Genomic DNA, 20,603 nt, shown 5'->3' with positions numbered 1-20,603 from the left:
TTTCACGGCTGTATTTTAACACTATTGTGTAAAAGTATTGTTTTTGCGCTTTATAAATAAGGTTTATTCTGTATTCATGATGCATGTTGAGGACCAGGAAAGACCTCACCTCCTGAACGCGTCAGTGCGTCCGAGTGTCTGATCATGCGTTGTGTGTCGGCCGGCAGGGGGACAGGTGGTGAACCTGATGAACCAGAGGCTCCAGACGGGCTTCTCGGAGGCCGAGGTGCTGCAGGTCTTCTGTGACACCTGTGAGGCGCTGGCCCGTCTCCACCAATGCAAAACCCCCATCGTCCATAGGGATCTCAAGGTGAGGATCCTGCCATGGAACCCCAAACCGCCCAGATATTTGAAATGTAGGGGGAGATTCAGAGTCCTAAATTGGGGTTCTTTTACTCCTCACGCAGGTGGAGAACATCCTGCTCCACGACCGGGGGCACTACGTGCTCTGTGACTTCGGGAGCGCCATCAACCGCTTCCAGAACCCTCAGACAGAGGGTGTGCCACTGGTGGACGAGGAGATCAAGAAGTGAGTGGTGGACTCCAGGCTAGGGAATCAATCACTAGTTTGATGAATACATCTTCTCAACACAAAGTGTAACAAACCATAGTTGTGACCATGTTCATGTCTTTTTCTGCCCAGGTACACCACGCTGTCATACCGGGCCCCAGAGATGGTTAACCTCTACGGAGGCAAGGTCATCACTACTAAAGCAGATATATGGGTGAGACTCATCACACTGGTTTGGACCATGTAAGCATTACACAATCATTTTGTTGGCTCTCCAGATGATTGGTGGCTAACCTTCCATGCGTGGTGTGGTGGTGGTGGTCGTTTTTCTTGTGTCTCTGCAGGCCATGGGTTGCCTGCTCTACAAGCTCTGCTACTTCACGCTGCCCTTCGGAGAAAGCCAAGTAGCCATCTGTGACGGCAGCTTCACCATTCCTGACAACTCGCGCTACTCCCAAGAAATGCACTGCCTCATCAGTGAGTGAACTGCATGCTGGATGTTGTTGTTTTTTTGCATTCTTGACGTCCCTAAATCCTAGTCCGCTACTTAAGCAAGACGGCTGTTCCAGGCATTGAGATGTCGAGCTCTGACCTCCCCGGTCCCATCATGGCTGCATAAAGGATCCCGTGCCTCCGTTTCATTCCCTTTCTCCTTTTTTCGATACGTTCCTGTCCTGTGTTCTCCGTCCTAAGCCTGAAGAACAAGCTTCATGTGCGCCTCATAAGCAGTCTTCTGCTCTCTTCCTCCAGGATACATGCTGGAACCCGACCCCGACAAAAGACCAGACATCTACCAAGTATCCTACTTTGCTTTTAAGATGGCCCGACGGGACTGTCCGATTCAAAATGTGCACGTACGTACCATCATTAATGACCGTGGGATATACATCATTGGCTCTGTGGTTCATGTCCCCGTGTTGCAGACTGGGGCCTCCATCTTTATTTTCGCACCACGGCAGTAAAGTGCAGTGCAGCGTCACATGTACAGTGGCTCTAGTGTTGATTGCATCTTATATTTATAGAGCAGAAATAATACTGGGAGGGAGAGGGAGGGAGAAAGGCGGTGGGGTGCCTGATGGCTGCTTTCATCCCAGCAGGCCTCTCTGATGTATTGACACTGCGGACGTCAGCACTCCTCCTCTGATTCAGCACATTTTAGCCTCCCCTACAGAGGGGCATTAAAGTGGCTGAGGGCGGGGGGGGGGGGGGGGGGACCCATGACTCAGTGATACCATTCGAGCTGCGAGGCTCAGCTACGTTAACTACTGTCCGCCCTCTTTTAAATGAACGTCTCAGCAGAGCGCCGTTAGGTCAGCGATGTTTAGACGGTGTTCTGATGCAGCTGCTCTCGTTTCCATCCCAGAACGCGCCCATCCCCACCAAGCTTCCTGAGCCAATCAGAGCCAGTGAGGCTGTGGCCAAGAAGAGTCAGACCAAAGCCAGGTGAGGCCAGAACCGGGTCCAGGACTCTGTGTTGCTGGTGTACACTTTAGACAGCCCTCAGGTTTTCATAGTGTGCAGCTGACTCCTTCCTCCACCTCCCTGTACCCCAGGCTCACCGACCCCACCCCCACCATGGAGACGTCCATCGCCCCGCGGCAGAGACCCAAGGCCGGCCAGCCCCAGCCCATAGCCGGAATCCTGCCCATCCAGCCAGCCCTCACCCCCCGCAAGAGGCCCAGCGCTGCAGCGGGCGGACCCCAGGCCATAGGTACCTTTCTAGTCCCAACAAGGGCCACAGAGCGGCATGTGGCATAGGAGGTAGAGCGGGTCGGACCCGGAGGGTTGCTGGTTCGATCCCCGGCTCCTCAAGTGTTGAGGTGTCCCTGAGCAAGACACCTCATCCTTACTGCTCCCGACGAGCTGGCTGTGGCCTAACATGGCCTATGCCGCCTTCGGTGTGTGAATGCGTGAATTCATGGGTGAATGTTAGGCAATAATTGTAAAACGCTTTGAGTGGCCACTGGTGAGAAAAGTGCTGTATAAAATGCGGTCCATTTAGCATTGACCATTTACAGAGGCCTGTTGTCCAGTATGGATTTCATTATGTTGAGCGTCTCAACGTAACGACACGACAAGGCCTTGAAGTCCCCAGTGGGTCAGTTAGGCAGCTCTTGAAATGCTATTAATTGTAGTTTAACGAGCTCTTTTATGGCGCTGGTCTCCTGGGGTCTTCCTGACAGGCTGTTCATCCTGGTGATTAACAGGCTTAATTAATTTAGCCTCTCCTCATTCACTGTGTGTGCACTGATTATCAAATCAGCCACCGTGTGGATACACATTCATCCTTCACTTTTTTTCAAATATTATTATTATTATTAGAGCATTTTCAAAGTTTTATTGCCCACTACAACACAGTGCAATTTAATCATTTTAAATCAAATAAAGTGACAAACATAAGCTTGCAGAATTGCTTTACAGAATAAAAGTGTATAATCAAATGCAATTTAAATAAATTACCAAAAAATAATAATATATGTATTGTGAATGGCAGAGATAAAAAGATGCAAGTTTGATGAAACATGCTAACTGTAATCCATGATACAGTTGTGTCCCCTCCACACACTTGGTTTCCGCCCCCTTAAAAAAAAACCTCTTCCCTCCATGTGTGGGCGTCGGAGCCTCCCTGCCCCCGCCGGCCGCTGCTTCCCCTGCCATCCCAGCGGACCACACGGCCCCCCCGGTGCAGGCGGGGCCCCAGCCCGGCCCCCAGCCCGGCCCCAGCGTCACCCTGCTGGCCCAGGCTGCCGCCCAGCACCAGCAGCTGTTCCTCCAGCAGCAGGCCGCTGCCTTCATGGGCCCCCAGCAGCAGGCCGGCCAGAAGGTGGGCCTACCTCTAACGCTCTTTAACGGCAGCAGGCTCCGTCACACCGTGTTCCTGCCTGGAGGCCTGAGCTTACATTCAGGGCTTTAGAAGACGCCTTTCTCCACAGCGACTTACAAGAAGTACATTTGTCAGAGGAAGAGAAACGAAAGTATATCGCTGTCGGTACAATTAGGATTTTCATAAAACAAGTGCCAAGACGTTCCTTGATTTATGTTGCATCCTTTTGGTTATTTGTTGTTGTTGCTGCTTATTTCTCTCACTCCCTTATCACTCTCTTCCTCTCTATGACTCTCCCTTATCGCTCTCTTCCTCTCTATGTCTCTCCCTCATCACTCTCTTCCTGTCTCCCTCTCTCTGGCTCTCTCATATCTCTTTCTCTCTGTCTTGCTCTCTTTTATTTGTATTGACCTTTCTTTCCTCCCCTGCTCTTATTTTGAACTGACCGTTTTCCTTACAGTAGCTGTTATGCTAAGTGCTGTATAAGGTAATGGGGCAGAGATCTTTCAGCAGCCACATTTGTCTGGTGCTGGGATGTCATTGGCTGTGTGGTGTTCCTGTGCAGCATCCACTGGGGCACAGCCTCCAACCAGTCCAGCGTCAGCCACAACATTATCAACAGCGCCAGCACAACCATCCCCATCGTCTCCATCAGCAGCAGTCAGCCAGTGGAGCCTCTGGCCCCACGCAGTCGATCCCTCACCCTGTTCCTCCCAGCGCCGCGCCGCAGTACCACCAGCAGCCAGTAGCTCCTGCAGGGGTCACAGGCCACACTCCCTACCTGGGTGCCATCCCTGAGTCTCTCGCCGTTGACCCCCTGACCGCAGCGGAGGCCATGGTAACCCGCGGCCCCCTATCCGACGCCGCGCCCCGACCGCCTCTCTCTCTCCCCCCCCCCCCCCCCCCCCCCCTCGGTGTCTGGGACCTGTGGTCGCCTGCTTCTGCCAGAATTAAGTCAGACTCTCATTCACTACCCGGTTGGCCTGCAGTTGATTTTGTGCAGCTCCGTGTCTACTGTGCGTTGGGTCGTCCTTCTTTGTTGATGATTTACTGCCTGTCTTGGAATCAGGGAGGTCCTTGCAGCATTCAGACAAACCCTAATCACGCCCTTTGATGCTCTAACTAACTCCGCGGTACTTTCCTTCTTAGTTTTCGAGGTGATTGGTTAGCAGCTCTTTGTCTCTGTCTGGCGCATCTCACTGTCCGTCGGTTCCTCTTCACGCTCATTTGTCATTCCGGGTTTATTTCTTCTGGGCTTCTCGGATTATCGCGGGAACCTCATTAACCCTTCCCTCCGTGCTGAGCAGCCTTTTCCGTGACTTCATGCTTCCCAAACCGCCTGGATGGTCAGCGCTTCGCCCGCCCTCCTCCTCACCTCTCCCCCGTTGTGCTCCTCCTTTCCCCCCCCCTGCAGGCGGGCGGCCGTACGTTCCACAAGGTGGGCTCTCTGACCCCGCCCTCGTCTCCAAAGATGGCGGCCAAGGGCGGCCACCGGCGCATCCTCAGCGACGTGACGCACAGCGCCGTGTTCGGCGTGCCGGTCAGCAAGTCCACCCAGCTGCTGCACGCCGCGGCGGCCGAGGCCAGCCTCAACAAGTCCAAGTGAGCGGGACCCGCCTCTGAGGCTCCACTGTCCATTCATGGCCCTGCAGGCCCATAGACCGTCCATTCATGCCGGGCGGACCCTGGGGAGGGATTTTAAAAAAAATAAAAGAGCTCCTTTCACTGGCGGGAGAGCCGGTCCCAGGGACAACGGGGGCCATTCAGAGCCACATTTAGCTGCACTCTGCACACGCTCTCATCTGGCCTTAATGAGGGCTGGTGGAACCCAGATGGACCTCTGATCTGGCCCTAAACCCCTCGTGTGTGTGTGTGTGTGTGTGTGTGTGTGTGTGTGTGTGTGTGTGTGTGTGTGTGTGTGTGTGTGTGTGTGTGTGTGTGTGTGTGTGTGTGTGTGTGTGTGTGTGTGTGTGTGTGTGTGTGTGTGTGTGTGTGTGTGTGTGTGTGTTCTGTAGGTCCGCCAGCACCACGCCGTCCGGGTCCCCGTGCTCCTCCCAGCAGAGTGTGTACCAGGCCGGGGAGCCCGGCGCCCCCCCGGCCGCCGCCGGCACCCCCCAGCCCACCTGGAACCCCTTCGGAGACGACAACTTCTCCAAGCTCACGGCGGAGGAGCTGCTCAACAAGGACTTCGCCAAGCTGGGCGACGGTGAGACCTCTGCCGGGACGCGGGGCGGCGGCGTGGGCCACATGGCGGTCAGGGTGTCACGTGATGCATCCCTTTTTTGTTTTGCAGCTGAACACGGGGAGAGGATCACAGGCTCCAGTGAAGACCTCATCACAGGCCTGCAGGCCTTTCCTGGTAGGCCTCTGTTATTGTTTATGTACTACTTGTCATTTCTCCCTCCCTCTGGCTGCTTTTTCTGATGTCCATTATGCGTGCGGCTTTATTCTGGTGTCTGCAGCTTTCATATCATGTCTTTGTCGATTACTGTTCACAAGATAAAGTCCAGCGCACCATACATTTGTCCACACCGTGACCTGCCTGTTACTGTGCTGCCTCTCCCACTACCCTCACGGCCCAGCTCTCCTCTCTCTCTCCTCCCTCCCCCTGTGTGGGTGTGGCTTGCAGCTGAAAGGGCAGCTGACACGCTGGGGTTGGATGCAGGGGCGGCATTAGTGAGTGTCCCCAACCCGTTTAATGCCCTCCAGCTGTCAGACACCCCAGGTAATTTGCACACCACTGCATGATCAGCCATGCTTGCTCTAGTGCTCCAGTGCCTCCCCACAATGCAGGCTGACCACACTGCTGTCCTAAGTCAATTGGGTACTGCTGTTTACTCCAGAGGGCATGATTTGATGTGGTTCTGTTTGTTCATCTGGTTGAAACGGCATGACACTGCTTCCTTGTCAATCTGTGAGGAGAGGCAGTAGCCAAGGCTAGATTGCCTCACAGCCGCGGATCAGTGTACTTGCGGTTGCCTGGTAACATCAAGGACAAACTATTCTTTGTTAGCGTGACTGCTTTCCAGCACCAAAAGGAGAGGTTAAGGTTTGCATCACTTTTTCACAGCACCCTGACCGCCTTTGTTGATTCTGTCATTTGATTGTCCCACGAGCTGCTGTCCCCTGTTTGTGCTGTTTGTTCGGGACGGTTCTGCGATGGCAGCCAGCATGCGTGCAGTTTGAGACGGAGAGGATAAACGTGGAGGCGGTTGCATAAGCAGGGTGTAGTTAATCTGATCTGAACTAAGCCGTCTCCGGCACTCAGGTCCACTCAGTGAAACCATGGCCTCCAGACATTTGCAGCAGATACAGAAAGACCATGGTCATTCTTTAGCCCTAGCAAACGGCAAGGACAACCTCTTTTACCTCTACAACAGAGTAGCATAAAGACACCCACGGCAGGAAGGGATTTTTATAGTTGCCTTGATACTAATTCATTACTTTGAATGGCTGTGTGTGATCACCTCTCTCCTGTAGTAAATGGGACAGAGCATCCCATCTGCTGCACCATGTTCTGACCCCCACACGCTGGCCAATGTTTCCTTTATAGCCCTCACCTGTAAGTATGGACGGAGCCGTGACCTCCTGGTCAGCTGCATGGCCCTGGTTGTCCCCTAACCTACTGATCAGACCCACAGCTAACGCTCTGCTCTGTGCGCGGACTCGGGAGTTCTGAGAGTCTGGTCGTATATCGGTGATGTGGAATGCAAAGTCTAAACTAAACTGTCCTTGCAGCCTTTGTGTAGAGACATGGATGTTAAGCTGGGGAATATTTACCCATGATGGAGGAAGATCACTTCCTTATTTCAGTAACCATCTTAATCATGACTAATGGGGTTCCTTTTTAACTGCGGTATTTAGTCCGGCATGAAACAGATTGTACAATCTGTTCTGGATGTGGTCGATTTGGGGAGGATGAAATGCGTTGTTATCAAGCTACATGGACTCATGCCCATTCCCACTAACGAGCTGTCGGTTGCTCCATAAGGAATGTGATGCGTTTGATTGGCAAACAGATCAACTGATTCAGATAGCTTGCTGTCCCTACCTAACCCTTAGAGTGAGCATTTACTTTTGAGCTTAGACTACATTTTTCTGTCATTTGCTGTCGGCTGGTGTGATGCCACGTGGATCCTTCTAGATTGGCAATGATTTATGTTTGGAATATCCTTTTAAGGAAAGCCCCCAATTATTAAGACTAAGGCCCTGTCCACACTAACCCGGGTAAATATAAAACGCACATTTGCATGAAAACAATCTCCGTCCACACTATCGTTTTCATATTGTTTTCAGAATGTTTTGCATCCATGTTCCACACTGAAATGATTTTGATAAACAGTTATTGTCATGGTTACCTGACTCCCGCCACGCCTCTCTGTTTATATTACAGGCGCGCAATCAGCTGTGATAATTGCAGTTGATCATTTGGCTAATCATTTTCACTCGCAAGCAAAAATATGGCTCAAGCCAAAGTACAAAGGCGAGTTTATTTTCTTTTGAAATGCCGGTCCAAGTTGGCCTACGGTTTGAACTGGCGTCTATGTGTTTTTTTTCCCATTGCTTAAGCATAGCAAGTACAACGATCGCCTTCGGCGTTGGAGTAACGAATATGTATGAGATAGTATGTCGAGTTGTAACTGAAGATACATGAGTATACATTGCACAGAGAAATCATCATTTCCATTCTACCTGCCATTTTTTGTTGAGCGTCTCGGTCTCGAGCGCAAGCTTGTGACGGCGTCATGGCAACCGAACGTCATCGTTTCTGAAAGCCTCCGTCTACCCTGACCACACTACAACGCAAACCCAGCGTTTTCACATTTATTCACCTCAGCGATCGTTTTTTAAAGCATCGTTTTCAGTGTCGGAATTCCCCGTTTTAATGTGGACGGAAGGGCTAAACAGATAAATATTTATGCGTTTGTAGATTTACCCGGGTGAGTGTGGACAGGGCCTAAATATAACCTTCAGTAAAGATGTTCTCTGCTGTCTTTCTTCTTCGGCTCCTTGCAATAAACTCCTCCCTGATCTGTCCATTTATCGGTCAGTCTTTCTCTCCTTCTCCTTTGTCTTTTTTATACCAACATGTGCGTCTTTCACTCCCCTTCTCCTCCGCTCTCTGAAACCCTCCCAGGGAAGCTGATCGAGGGGCTGCAGACCCCCGAGACTTCTCTCCTGTTCCCTGACCTGTTAGCCCTCGCTGACCCCTTCAGCACCTGCACCCAGAGCTCCAGCTCGACTGGTACAGGCTCTCTGCTCCTCCTCCTTGTTCTCCTTCTTGTTCTCCTCCTCCTTGTTCTCCTCTTTATCCTCCTCCTTGTTTCCTTCTCCTTATTCTCCTCCTCCTTGTTATCCTCCTCTTTCTCCTCCTCCATGTTTCCACCTCCTTTTTCTCCACCTCCTCATTCTCCTCCTCCTCGTTCTCCTTCTCCTTGTTCTCCCCCTCGTTCTCCTCCTCCTCTTCCCCTTGCCGTGCCTTCCCCTGAGTCCCTGGTTCCTTGTTCCTTCCTTCCACCCTATTGTCTCAGAGTACAAATGTCTGAACACTTGTTGCCCCCTCTGGCCTCCACGCTTCTGTTAAGCAGTCCTGAAGTCATTTGATCTTTTTTCTCTATTGGTTTTCTTGGTTATTGTGCAGCAAAGACCGAGGTGTGTGTGGACTCCCTGATCCCAGGTCTGGAGCCCCCGCGACACGCTGCCCACATGGACCTGGGCTCCCTCAGCCTGCCTGGTGAGTGGCCTCAAAAGACCAGGAAGCCGTGGTCTCTTCTTTGTCAGTGCCTGTCTCCCATTGGTCAATTTATTTCTCCTCTTTGTCAGTGCATGGCTCCCATTGGTTAGTGCATGACTCCCATTATGGTCATTGCTGGCGTCTTTCCCGTCGTGGCCATTGGTTTAAACTACATTGGATTTATTCTTTGGTCAGTCAGGGAAGATGCAGAAAGCCTTACCCCGGGTTTGAAACATGACCAGTGCCCTACGTGTTGGGTCTCTAGCCAGGGCTAATTAGCACCCTCTGTCCGGTCTTTTGTACATGTTGTACAAAAAATAACCCTTGGGTCAGAGCATCGTTGCCATTGGTTATCCTGTCTCCCTTTTTGTCCTTGGTTGCCTCCCATCCTTGTTGTGAGTGGCTGTCTCTCCCATCCTTGTTGTGAGTGGCTGTCTCTCCCATCCTTGTTGTGAGTGGCTGTCTCTCCCATCCTTGTTGTGAGTGGCTGTCTCTCCCATCCTTGTTGTGAGTGGCTGTCTCTCCCATCCTTGTTGTGAGTGGCTGTCTCTCCCATCCTTGTTGTGAGTGGCTGTCTCTCCCATCCTTGTTGTGAGTGGCTGTCTCTCCCATCCTTGTTGTGAGTGGCTGTCTCTCCCATCCTTGTTGTGAGTGGCCGTCTCTTCCATCCTTGTGAGTGGCTGTCTCTCCCATCCTTGTTGTGAGAAGCAGTCTCTCCCATCCTTGTTTTGATTGGTGTCTCTTGTCTTTCTCCCGGACTCTTGACTTCATTCATTATTTTTAATAAACCTACGGGACCCAACCGTGGCTTGCTACCTGACACTATAGATGGGATCAGTGTCAGCTGGAGCTTGGATTCCAATGCCTTGGAATCTTTTAGAACCATCTGGGCCATCCTTTAACATACATCTCACTCGCAACAACTAGTTTATATCCGTCCAAACTAGATAGTTGTGCAATTGGGGCTTTATTTTTACAAACACAAGGAAGTAGAGAACTGATGTGGCTGGTGTCTCTGTCTCTGGTGGTGTCTCTGATGTGGCTGGTGTCTCTGTATCTGTGGCTGGTGTCTCTGTATCTGTGGCTGGTGTCTCGGTTGTTGGTGTCTCTGATATGGCTGGTGTCTCTGTATCCGTTGCTGGTGTCTCTGATGTGGCTGGTGTCTCTGTATCCATTGCTGGTGTCTCTGATGTGGCTGGTGTCTCTGATATGGCTGGTGTCTCTGTCTCTGGTGGTGTCTCTGTATCTGTGGCTGGTGTCTCTGTTGCTGGTGTCTCTGATATGGCTGGTGTCTCTGTATCCGTTGCTGGTGTCTCTGATGTGGCTGGTGTCTCTGTATCCGTTGCTGGTGTCTCTGATGTGGCTGGTGTCTCTGATATGGCTGGTGTCTCTGTCTCTGGTGGTGTCTCTGTATCTGTGGCTGGTGTCTCTGCTGGTGCCTCTGTTGCTGGTGTCTCTGATATGGCTGGTGTCTCTGTCTCTGGTGGTGTCTCTGTATCTGTGGCTGGTGTCTCTGCTGGTGTATCCGTTGCTGGTGTCTCTGATGTGGCTGGTGTCTCTGTATCCGTTGCTGGTGTCTCTGTATCTGTTGCTGGTGTCTCTGATATGGCTGGTGTATCTGTCTCTGGTGGTGTCTCTGTATCTGTGGCTGGTGTCTCTGCTGGTGTTTCCGTTGCTGGTGTCTCTGATGTGGCTGGTGTCTCTGTATCCGTTGCTGGTGTCTCTGATGTGGCTGGTGTCTCTGTATCTGTTGCTGGTGTCTCTGATATGGCTGGTGTCTCTGTCTCTGGTGGTGTCTCTGTATCTGTGGCTGGTGTCTCTGCTGGTGTATCCGTTGCTGGTGTCTCTGTATCTGTGGCTGGTGTCTCTGCTGGTGTATCCGTTGCTGGTGTCTCTGATGTGGCTGGTGTCTCTGATGTGGCTGGTGTCTCTGTATCTGTGGCTGGTGTCTCTGATGTGGCTGGTGTCTCTGATGTGGCTGGTGTCTCTGATGTGGCTGGTGTCTCTGTATCCGTTGCTGGTGTCTCTGATGTGGCTGGTGTCTCTGTATCCGTTGCTGGTGTCTCTGATGTGGCTGGTGTCTCTGATGTGGCTGGTGTCTCTGCTGGTGTATCCGTTGCTGGTGTCTCTGATGTGGCTGGTGTCTCTGTATCCGTTGCTGGTGTCTCTGATGTGGCTGGTGTCTCTGATGTGGCTGGTGTCTCTGTCCTTCCACCTCTCAGACGCCTTGGTTGTGGAGGACTCTCTGCTGGGCTGTGACCTCCTCTCCCTCAACTCCAGTCCCGGGGCCCCGGCTCTCTCTGCTCTCTCCCTCCCCTCCTCCGCCCCTCCCCCTGGTGCCGTCTCCTGTCTGGACGACCTGGTCTCCGTAGCGCTGACCCCCGGTCAGGCAGCGGCACCTTCTGGTAAGACCTTTGACCTTTCTCTGCACTTCCCTCCCCTTAGTTCTGAACAAACGCCATACTGCTGCTTTAAACTGAGGCTTGAGTTGTGTTGGAGGAGCCTAGTCTGACCTTTACATGGGGGTCAAACCCACACCAGCGCGTGGCTGTAGTTGTCTGGGTCTTACTTCTTCAACCTCTTTCGGGTCCTGCTTTTCTCATGGGCTTGTTTACTTCCTCTTCGGGCTGCATTAACCTTCTCCCCCCGTTCCTCCGTCGCCTCCGCCTGCCGCTCCGCCCCCTAGACTCTGGGGAAAAGGCCCCCGAGGACGAGTTTGACCCCATCCCCGTCCTCCTCTCCAAAACCCCCAACCAAGGTAAGGCCCGGCCCGGACCTACGCGGTCAGCCCCCCCCCCCCCCCCCCCCCCAACTGCTTAGGGACAGCCTCCCTCATGAGCAGAAGCCCCTCCCTTGCAGACTCTCCTGGTTGAATGCGCAGTGGTGTTATGGCCTCCCATCCCATCCAGCCTCACCCTCTGACCCGCCTCCCCCATCATGTCCATTACTTGACCCTTACTTGACCTGGGTGGTCCCAGGGGGTCCCCCCTGATTAGATCTGGAGTGGTCTGTAGTGCTCCAACATGTGGGGCTGAACGGGGACCTTCCAAAGTTAGACGAGCCAAACTTAAGAACCCTTTCTCTTAACATTCCCTTTATTGATGCTGCTGTTAATCAATAACCCCAGCTTACCCTCTGCCTTTCTCTCTCTCTCTCTCCCTCTCTCTCTCTCTCTCTCTCTCTCTCTCTCTTCGTCCCCTGCCTTGTTTTCCCATGTACGTCACCGCACCATGTCACCCCTCCCCATCGCCACCCCTCCGTCCTCCATGCGCTTCACATTAATACTTCTTATTCTTTGGCCGGTCTGTCACCGTCACTCTGACTGTCCCATGGCTCTCCCATCCACATCTCCATCTCTGCTCCTTTCTGTCCATCTGTCTCTCTCGCTCCCGCCTCCATCTCCATCTCTGCTCCTCTCTGTCCATCTGTCTCTCTCGCTCCCGCCTCCATCTCTGCTCCTCTCTGTCCATCTGTCTCTCTCGCTCCCATCTCCATCTCTGCTCCTCTGTCCATCTGTCTCTCGCCTCTCTCAACACATTCCAGGTGGTCACTCGCGCAGCAACAGTGGGAGCTCAGAGTCCAGCATCCCCACCTTGACCCGCTCCCTTCTGCTGGTGGACCAGCTCATCGACCTCTAGGGAGGGGGAAGGGGAGGGCAAGGTCAAGGGGGGGGAGGGTGAAACCGTAACGTGGGGGCAGGGGCAGAGGGGGGAGGAGGAGGAGGAGGGAAGTAGCGGCACTTATTGTAGCACCTTACCCGATGAAACCTGAGGAGCCATCTTTGTGCGGGTTCGGTTAAACCTTCGTTTTACCTCGGCTCAGTCTGTGCTTGTCTGACCATCCGGGATGGCTGCTCTCCCGCCCACACCGGGACTGCACCCCCTCGTCACTTTGTCCCCGTTAGAATCCCACGCTGTTGTCCTGCCCGGCAGCATCATTGTCTCTCATCATGCTTTGCTGACACTGCCATCCGCATCCCTCACCCAGTGCACTGCAAGGGACCCCCCCCCCCCCCCCCCAGCTGTATGCCTGTTCCTGGTTGCCAGGGGCATTCGCTATGTTTGTCAAAGCTTTGTCCCACCAAGCCGATGTCAGGCCACCCATCAGAGTCCTGGAGGGAGAGCAGTGAACCCCTTGAGGACTTGTGAAACCCTTTCGCACTGAAGCTCTGAGCATCCATGATGTAGGATGCAGTGTAAGGACAATAATATCAGGGCAGGCCTCGCACAACGTTTAAGGTGATGGAAAACAGGACCTAAAAAATAACCACAACATATCAGAGGGATCCACTACACAACTACCAAATACATTGTCAGGAAGATGTAAGAGTACTCTGTGTGAGAATCAGAAGTTCCTTCTCTTGACCCCTTTGGCCGAAAGGGAAATGAACGGCCAGCTTGTTGGGATAAGACCATAAAAATTATGCACAAATGTTGGTTATAATCATGAATGCTCAAAAACAAAGGGAGAGGATAATATTCACATTAAATGTACAAATTAAAAATTCTGAACAAACGGATGTTCCTTATTTGTGCGCGGATGTCACTTCCTGCCTTTTCCCGGCTAAACCGTATGAGTTGAAATATAATATAAATCGGTCCGCAGGCTGTTCTAACAGAGAGAGATGAGAAAGGTCTTGTCTTTTTAAGTTAAATTACAACCTGTTCATGAATTGGCTATTTCATTACGATCTTTTGCATGTACAATCCTTCACTTAGTCATTTAATGTACATCTCAAAGTCGGTAATAAACTCAGTGTTGTAAAAACTAGCTTGTAGGTGTGGGTCTCACCCCCCCCCCCCTTCCCTGTTCTGTGAGTGGAGGTTATTAGTCACGTGCTTGGCTACGTAGCGAGGAGACTAAATTGACTCCTCATTGAACCGGCTTGAAGGAATAGAAGGCAGTCGATGGACTGAAATCAGGTGAGATTATGATGGATAATCTTTCTGATGCCTACTGCACTTCTTGATGCACCTCAATAACATATTTAGAAGTAAATCACGGATTTATGGTTTCAATCACTTTAAAATGTGCCTGTGCCTATGCAAACCCTGAGCAAACTTTTCTGCATTTATCAAATGTATTTATCAAATATTTTACATATATTTTTACTTTTCAAATGACTATTGCTAACATAAGCATCCTATTCTCAACAACGTTGGGTAGATCTAGTTAACATGATGTGACGATTCAGGCTGGTGTATCGTTTTAAACCTGCCCTTCATCATGAACCTGGACATGCTTATTATCATTGTCTGTTTAAACTACGACATAAGCATTGAACAGAAGGAAACCGGTGAGGTAGAGGATCTTTGGTTGTCTGGTGTTGCCGTCTTGCTTTGGCCAATGCAGTCCATACTCCCCAAAAGCATGAACTCCAGCGCATGTTACAACAAGTCATTAGTCACTAGTCGCCACTCATGCACTGCCTTGCTTTGGTTTGGCTGATTGGGCCGTTCTTCTTCATATCACGATGCTGGACTCTGGCAGATCTAGCCCAGCAGAGAGCAAACCGGTGTAGTTATTAGGGTGACAAGGTGGTGAAACTTCTAAGGTATCAATGTCCTATCTATGTTTTGGTCTGATCGTATGATGTGTGGTCGATTGAGGTGAGCAGAATGTCTTATTTATTTGCAGTGTGATGCCTAGTGCGGTGCGGCTTCCCTCCATTGGCCAAGTAGATTTCCATTGGGTTTGGTTTACCTGAGCTCCGCTGTGTTTGTGTGCCTGTGTTGTAAGTTAGAGTATGTCTGGTTATCGCGGACTGCCTGGCACAGCGATTCCTGGTATGACTCCATTCACAGTGCACCTTTTTGATTGGTTCTCATATCACCTGGTTAACCAATCAAAAGGCCTCGCCGAAGCACATGGGTCATTGCAGTTGTGATGTGGCAGATTCGGTTTCATGCATTCGGTTCCAAAACGCCTCCTTATTCTATGTGAATACGGTCGCGTTACTGGAGGGGGTTCCCCCAGAGTCCAGGGGAGCCTGGCTCTGGATCCTCTGCCCAGACATCCATCCGCTCCATTGCTCTTAGCCTCATGTTTTCTGGGTCCTCCTGCATCAGCAGGCAGAACATTAACACACTGTACATAGGAACGCAGTTCGTTCAATCCCCCCCCCGGATGGTTCAAACATATATATATATATATAAAGGCTTTTCATTTGTCATTCACAGATGAACAAATGAGACTGTTGATAGTGCTTGAGAATGAATGTATGAAGTGAGGGACAATGCAACGTATATCATTCATGATAACATATTAAAGACAGTTTGATTTCTGTATATTCTCTATGATGCTGTATTTATGATTACAAAGAGGGTGTGCTCCCTTCTTAACTTATTTTTTTTAATTCCTATTTCTACGTTGACGTGTCTTGAATTGTGCTAGTACTGCTTTGTTTGTAGACATGATGATCTGTAGGGGCAACAATGTGTGTGTAATCTTTCCGTTGGGTTGATGCCTAATAAATAGCAGTCCTCCCCCTCCCCCCCATCAAGCATACACACATATAAACACAAACACACAAAGGCCTAACACCACCAAACAGAGCTTATGACGGACCTTTCTCCTGATATCTCTGTCATCGCTCTCACCTCTTGAACTCTCTGGCTCCAGGTGAGCCGCTCTTCATACACACAGTATTGCATGACTCCAATCCAATCCCTTAAATGCCAGCACCCTTGAACCAGCTCCTGACGTTAAGGTTCCTGTAAGCCGCGCCCTTATTAGGCAGTGGTGCTCTGCATCGCTTTTAAACAAATCACTTTAAACGAGGAGCAGAAGCTATGCTGAAGTTCAGACCTGTTTATGCAATATAAAAGATGACCTGTTCCTCTTAAGTTCAATGGTTAGTCAATAGTCACGTGTCAATAAATATCTCCAGATCAATTGTGGTTTAACTAAAAAAGGGTGATTACCTCAAAACCCAACTGATGTTGTTAAGTCGAGTCATTTACCGGTTTCAGTGTGGCTAACCTATGCAATTTGAAATGAAGCTCAATGTTACTCTTGGGCCCTGTGCTGTTCCAGTAGAGATCTAGCCTTACCAGTGTAGTTTTACCCTTGTTGTTGTACAAACGGATGTGTCGGTTGCGTTAAAACAGTAACCGGTATAATATCTTAAGTTCTATCAAATTGTTTGATGTGATTATGGCAGTAAAGTGTCCATAGAAAGCAAAGTTGTTATCCAGTGTGTACTTATATTTTTATGAATTGAGGGGGGTATGGAAGCCTCCAAAAGAGGGACGTTGAATAAAACTTGTAAATGTGTGCAATTGAACGTGGGCCTCTTTTAGTGCTTGTTTTTTTCCTTCTTCTTCCTACTGCAGATAGAAGCTTCTTGCATGAAAGACTTTCTAAACATTTTGTTTTCAAAAGTGTGTGAAAATCTTAAAAGACTAAAAGGCTGTCTTATGCAAACATCTCTTAACTTTTTGTTTCTTGTCCAAAGAAACAGTTTTGACTGCTTGGTCTCTACTGCACTCTACTAATCTGCTGCTTAATAACCTGCACATATTTTCACCCTATGACGCGGCTCAGCGCAGAAATCATGCAGGGCTCTAGGCTTTCTCCTGTTTGAGGAGGAATGCCAATAGCAATATTAGGTGAGATAGTTTGTCATTTAAATACACTGCGTAACGTTGGAGTCTAATCATGTGGTCTGCATCGGGCTACTGGCCTTTTAAGGTACACGGACCCTTTCAATCGCATACATTAATCAATAGGAAGACCGTTGAGGGAAGAGGACATGAGGGTATTTTACTTTGATTTGTGCCACTAATGACCTTCCCCTGGCTGCCAGTTAACAACCGTTGTCAACGTTTCTGAGGTAAGATTGCTCTCTCCCTCCCTCTCTCTCCGCTGCTCCATGTTGACCCGTCTGTCCCCTATCACTCCTGGCATCACAGTGAGAGCTTTCCGCTCCTTGTTTCCAAATTCCTGATTTCCCAGCGGCCAGCCCCCTCTGCAGAGCCCCAATCACTGCCTGACCCCCCCACCACACACACACACACACACACACACACACACACACACACACACACACACACACACACACACACACACACACACACACACACACACACACACACACACACACACACACACACACACACACACACACACACACACACACACACACACACACACACACTTCAGCGGTCGTCTGTGTTGTTTACCATGATGGCTTCAGTGATTTGTCCATAGAGGATGTTGTTTTTAGTTTGTTGGTGGAAACAAGGTCACAATGTTGTAGGGCTAGAGATGGTCGGTGTTGTCTGTGCTGTGTCATGTGTCAAGTATAGAGCTAGCCGTGTCTGTTTTGTGTTCAGCTTTTCTGTGTGCTGCTGACTCATGAATACCAAAAGGATACAAGCTAAATGTTCTATGTGTCATCATTGGCAAGTGTAGTGCTCAGAGACTGTGCATCTGGGACCCAGATCCATGTAGTCTGAGGGGGTCCTGCTGTATGTGATGCTGATTCTTGGGATGGATATATTGACTGTTCCTTAAAGACGCTTCCCTCTGTTTTCTGCTGCAGAACTGCAGGGAGACGGCACTGGCTCCATGGAGCTCAGCAGGGGTGCACTGAGCGGGGGGCCGCAAGAGGGGCCCTCTCCCGAAGCCTCAGACTGTGATCACTCCAGCGACGAAGAAGACGATGAAGAAGAAGAGGAAGGGGAGGAGGAAGCCAGGGAGACGGCCAGCGGGGCTGAGGAGCCGCTGGGCGCGGCGGACCCCCTGGAGGGGGACCTGACGGCCCTGGACAGCAGCGGCTCCAGACCTCTGCTGCTGGACTCTGAGGAGGAGGAGGACCAGGAGCCCGGCTTCCAGGCCCGGCCCGCCGTGCACTCCAACGCATCTCAGGCCCACCAGCCGCCGCCCGCCGCCTTCCACAAACCTCCTCCGGCGGACCCCTCGGCCAGCAACCACGCCCTGGCCCCGCCCCGGCCCCTCGGCGATCTGGAGGCCCCGGACGTCTTCTCCAAAGCACCGTTTCAGTTCGCGCAGGACGAGGTGGCGGACGTGTTCGCCAACGCTCCGTTCCCGCTCGCCAACGTCCACGGCGCCGCCGTTGAGCCCTCCCCCGATGTGTTCTCTCAGGCCCCCTTCGGGAAGAGGAAGGAGGACCCCCAGGGGGGCCTGGGGCAGGTGGCGCCGCAGCCATTCCGACCGCAGGCGCTGGCTAAGTATTCGCGGCACTTTGAGGGGCCGTCGCCCCAGCAGCCTGTGGCCGCACAACGGGTGGTCTCCAGCGTGAGCCAGCAGGCGGCGGTGGGCGCGGTGCCAGTGGGGGCAGCGGCGCACTCCTGGACCTCGGAGCCGGCCCCCGCCCTGGACCCCTTCGTCTCGGCACCTTTCCACCTCAAAGCTCCTCAGGAGAAGCCCTGAAGGACTCTCACACACACAGACACAGACTCACAGACACAGACACACACAGACAGACAGAGAGAGAAAGACACACACACACACACACACACACACACACACACACACACACACACACACACACACACACACACACACACACACACACACACACACACACACACACACACACACACACACACACACACACACACACACACACACACACACACACACACACACACACACAGAGAGAGAGAGAGCAGTAAACAAGTGAGCGGCTAAATCATGCACACTACTCTACAGGCACACAGCGAGGGGGCTTTATGGCTTGTTGTATGAGATGAGGCTGTTCCGCAAACCAGCAGCGTCTTATATTTGGTCCGATTGTACGAGGCTGTCACTAAACTTGAATGCTGCAGAAGTATAAGAAATTCATCCGTTTCTTTTTTCTTATTTTTTAGCATATCTTTTAATCTTTCGGTACGCACTCGCAGAGGACAAGGTAGCCACATATTTGTATTCCTGCCTACCTCACTGTTTTCTTATCCATTAATGATCTGCAGTTGTATTTCCTTAACACCTGAGCTTTACTGTGAAACTGTAGACTCGCCTGAGGGATCCCTTCTGCTCCTTAGTAACTCCAAAGTGAACGGCCCTGCGTGGCTGAGACTCACGATTGTATGTTCTCAAAGATGTTCAAGAAGTGTAAAAAAAAAAAAAGCACTTTGTTTTCTTAACACCAATCTCTGTTTTTCGTATCATTTACACTTATGTTTGGCGTTTCAAGCATTCAAATGCCTGAAAAAAGGCATTCTGAAATTACATCCTCAAATTCTCTAAAAATATTTTTGTTGGCTAAATATACTTCACAAACTGCTGAGCAGTAGAGCAGACCGGTAGTTTCCATTATGAATGACTATGATGTATTATGATACAAAAAGTTAGTTCTTCGGCTGTGCAACTGAAATCCACCCCTTTTCTTATGTATACTGTATCAAGTAATCAACATCACCGGCCAGCCTTATTCAAACACCAGACAGCTCAACTAACACACAGGTTTGCATTCTATCCATCGCTCAGAATTTGCTCCTCCAGCATGTGGTATGTTGCCTCTGCAATGGAAACATAATGTATGCTATATCACAGGTGCCTTTTTACGTTAGCCTTCCAAATCAAATGCTGCATTTTACGCATAATTATTTTTTTCCGGAACCAAATACTTGTACCACTGCATTGTCTGCCGTGCATGAAGCCATCAACAATGCTATCATGGACCGCTGCGTCAGATCAGAATATGTGCTCACTCCAATAACTTCTGGTGGGCAATTGAATTTAGTGTTTAATGAGGGTTAGGGTTAGGGTTAGTGTCCTCAAGCAGCACAGCTTCATCCACTGCACTCGTGCTTGAAGCACCAGTCGCTGGTACTTCTGCTCATGTTGTCTGGCTGGGGGGTGTCTGAGTGGAGGCTTGTATCGGCGCATCCTTCCTGGTGGATCTCCGTAACCATGGCAATATTGTATTGCCTCCTGCTTTGTAAAATCCCAAGGCATTTTGAAGTTCAACTTTTAAGCACATTTAAGAAAAAGGGGAACTAACAAAAAATGTATGCTGAAGTGTATTGTATAATCCTTTGATTTCTCTGTGGCTGTTTTGTTTTTTTCTCCAATGTACAATCTTTTTATAAACATTCAGCTGTCACCCAACCTGCACAAATGAAGGCCGCACACGGTAACGGACCGCCTGGACTGTGTTGATGATGACACTGCTGTATGAGGTTTATACTATATGTATTTTGATCAGTCCGTTATAAGATGTGTGTGGAGGGTTCAACAGGTTCAGATGCGGAAAACTAGCACTCGTTAAAATAATTGAGTCATGCTGTAAAGCTTGCCTTTTGAAAAAAATATTAAATGAATGTAAAGACAATTTTTTGGTTATGTTTTTATTAATGAATACATTTGATTGTATTAAGCTCATTTGAATACAATGTTTAGGCTGTGGGGATTCCGTCCTTGAATGTCAATTTTATTTATATAGCGCATTTACAGACGGCTTAGCCGCACCAAAATGCTTTACAGTAAAGTGCAATATTGCAGGAAGGCACAAAAACAAACAATAAATAAGAAGCGCAATAAAAGATAACATTTAAAAACTATAC

The 20,603-nt window shown here is 50.2% G+C and overlaps 1 protein-coding gene across 1 annotated transcript in view; it reads left to right on the top strand.

The window, feature by feature from the left end:
* LOC132459974 (AP2-associated protein kinase 1-like) overlaps positions 1-20,371 on the top strand; it is a 30,798-nt gene extending 10,427 nt beyond the window's left edge. Inside the window, exons 4-21 of the mRNA XM_060054902.1 lie at positions 168-310; positions 408-529; positions 644-725; positions 856-988; positions 1,262-1,365; positions 1,875-1,954; positions 2,065-2,223; positions 3,125-3,335; positions 3,901-4,173; positions 4,750-4,937; positions 5,351-5,541; positions 5,629-5,694; positions 5,965-6,060; positions 8,473-8,580; positions 8,977-9,069; positions 11,292-11,474; positions 11,756-11,827; positions 17,615-20,371. Coding sequence (XP_059910885.1) covers positions 168-310; positions 408-529; positions 644-725; positions 856-988; positions 1,262-1,365; positions 1,875-1,954; positions 2,065-2,223; positions 3,125-3,335; positions 3,901-4,173; positions 4,750-4,937; positions 5,351-5,541; positions 5,629-5,694; positions 5,965-6,060; positions 8,473-8,580; positions 8,977-9,069; positions 11,292-11,474; positions 11,756-11,827; positions 17,615-18,465 — 3,155 coding nt within the window. The 3' untranslated portion in view covers positions 18,466-20,371. The remainder of the gene's footprint in view (positions 1-167; positions 311-407; positions 530-643; positions 726-855; positions 989-1,261; positions 1,366-1,874; positions 1,955-2,064; positions 2,224-3,124; positions 3,336-3,900; positions 4,174-4,749; positions 4,938-5,350; positions 5,542-5,628; positions 5,695-5,964; positions 6,061-8,472; positions 8,581-8,976; positions 9,070-11,291; positions 11,475-11,755; positions 11,828-17,614) is intronic.
* Positions 20,372-20,603: the final 232 nt, after the last annotated feature.

The sequence above is a fragment of the Gadus macrocephalus genome, chromosome 6 (genome assembly GCF_031168955.1).
Source record: "Gadus macrocephalus chromosome 6, ASM3116895v1".
Classification (NCBI taxonomy): Eukaryota; Metazoa; Chordata; class Actinopteri; order Gadiformes; family Gadidae; genus Gadus; species Gadus macrocephalus.
The sequence above is the reverse complement of the archived record's forward strand: the minus strand, read 5'-3'. Positions and strand labels throughout refer to the sequence as shown.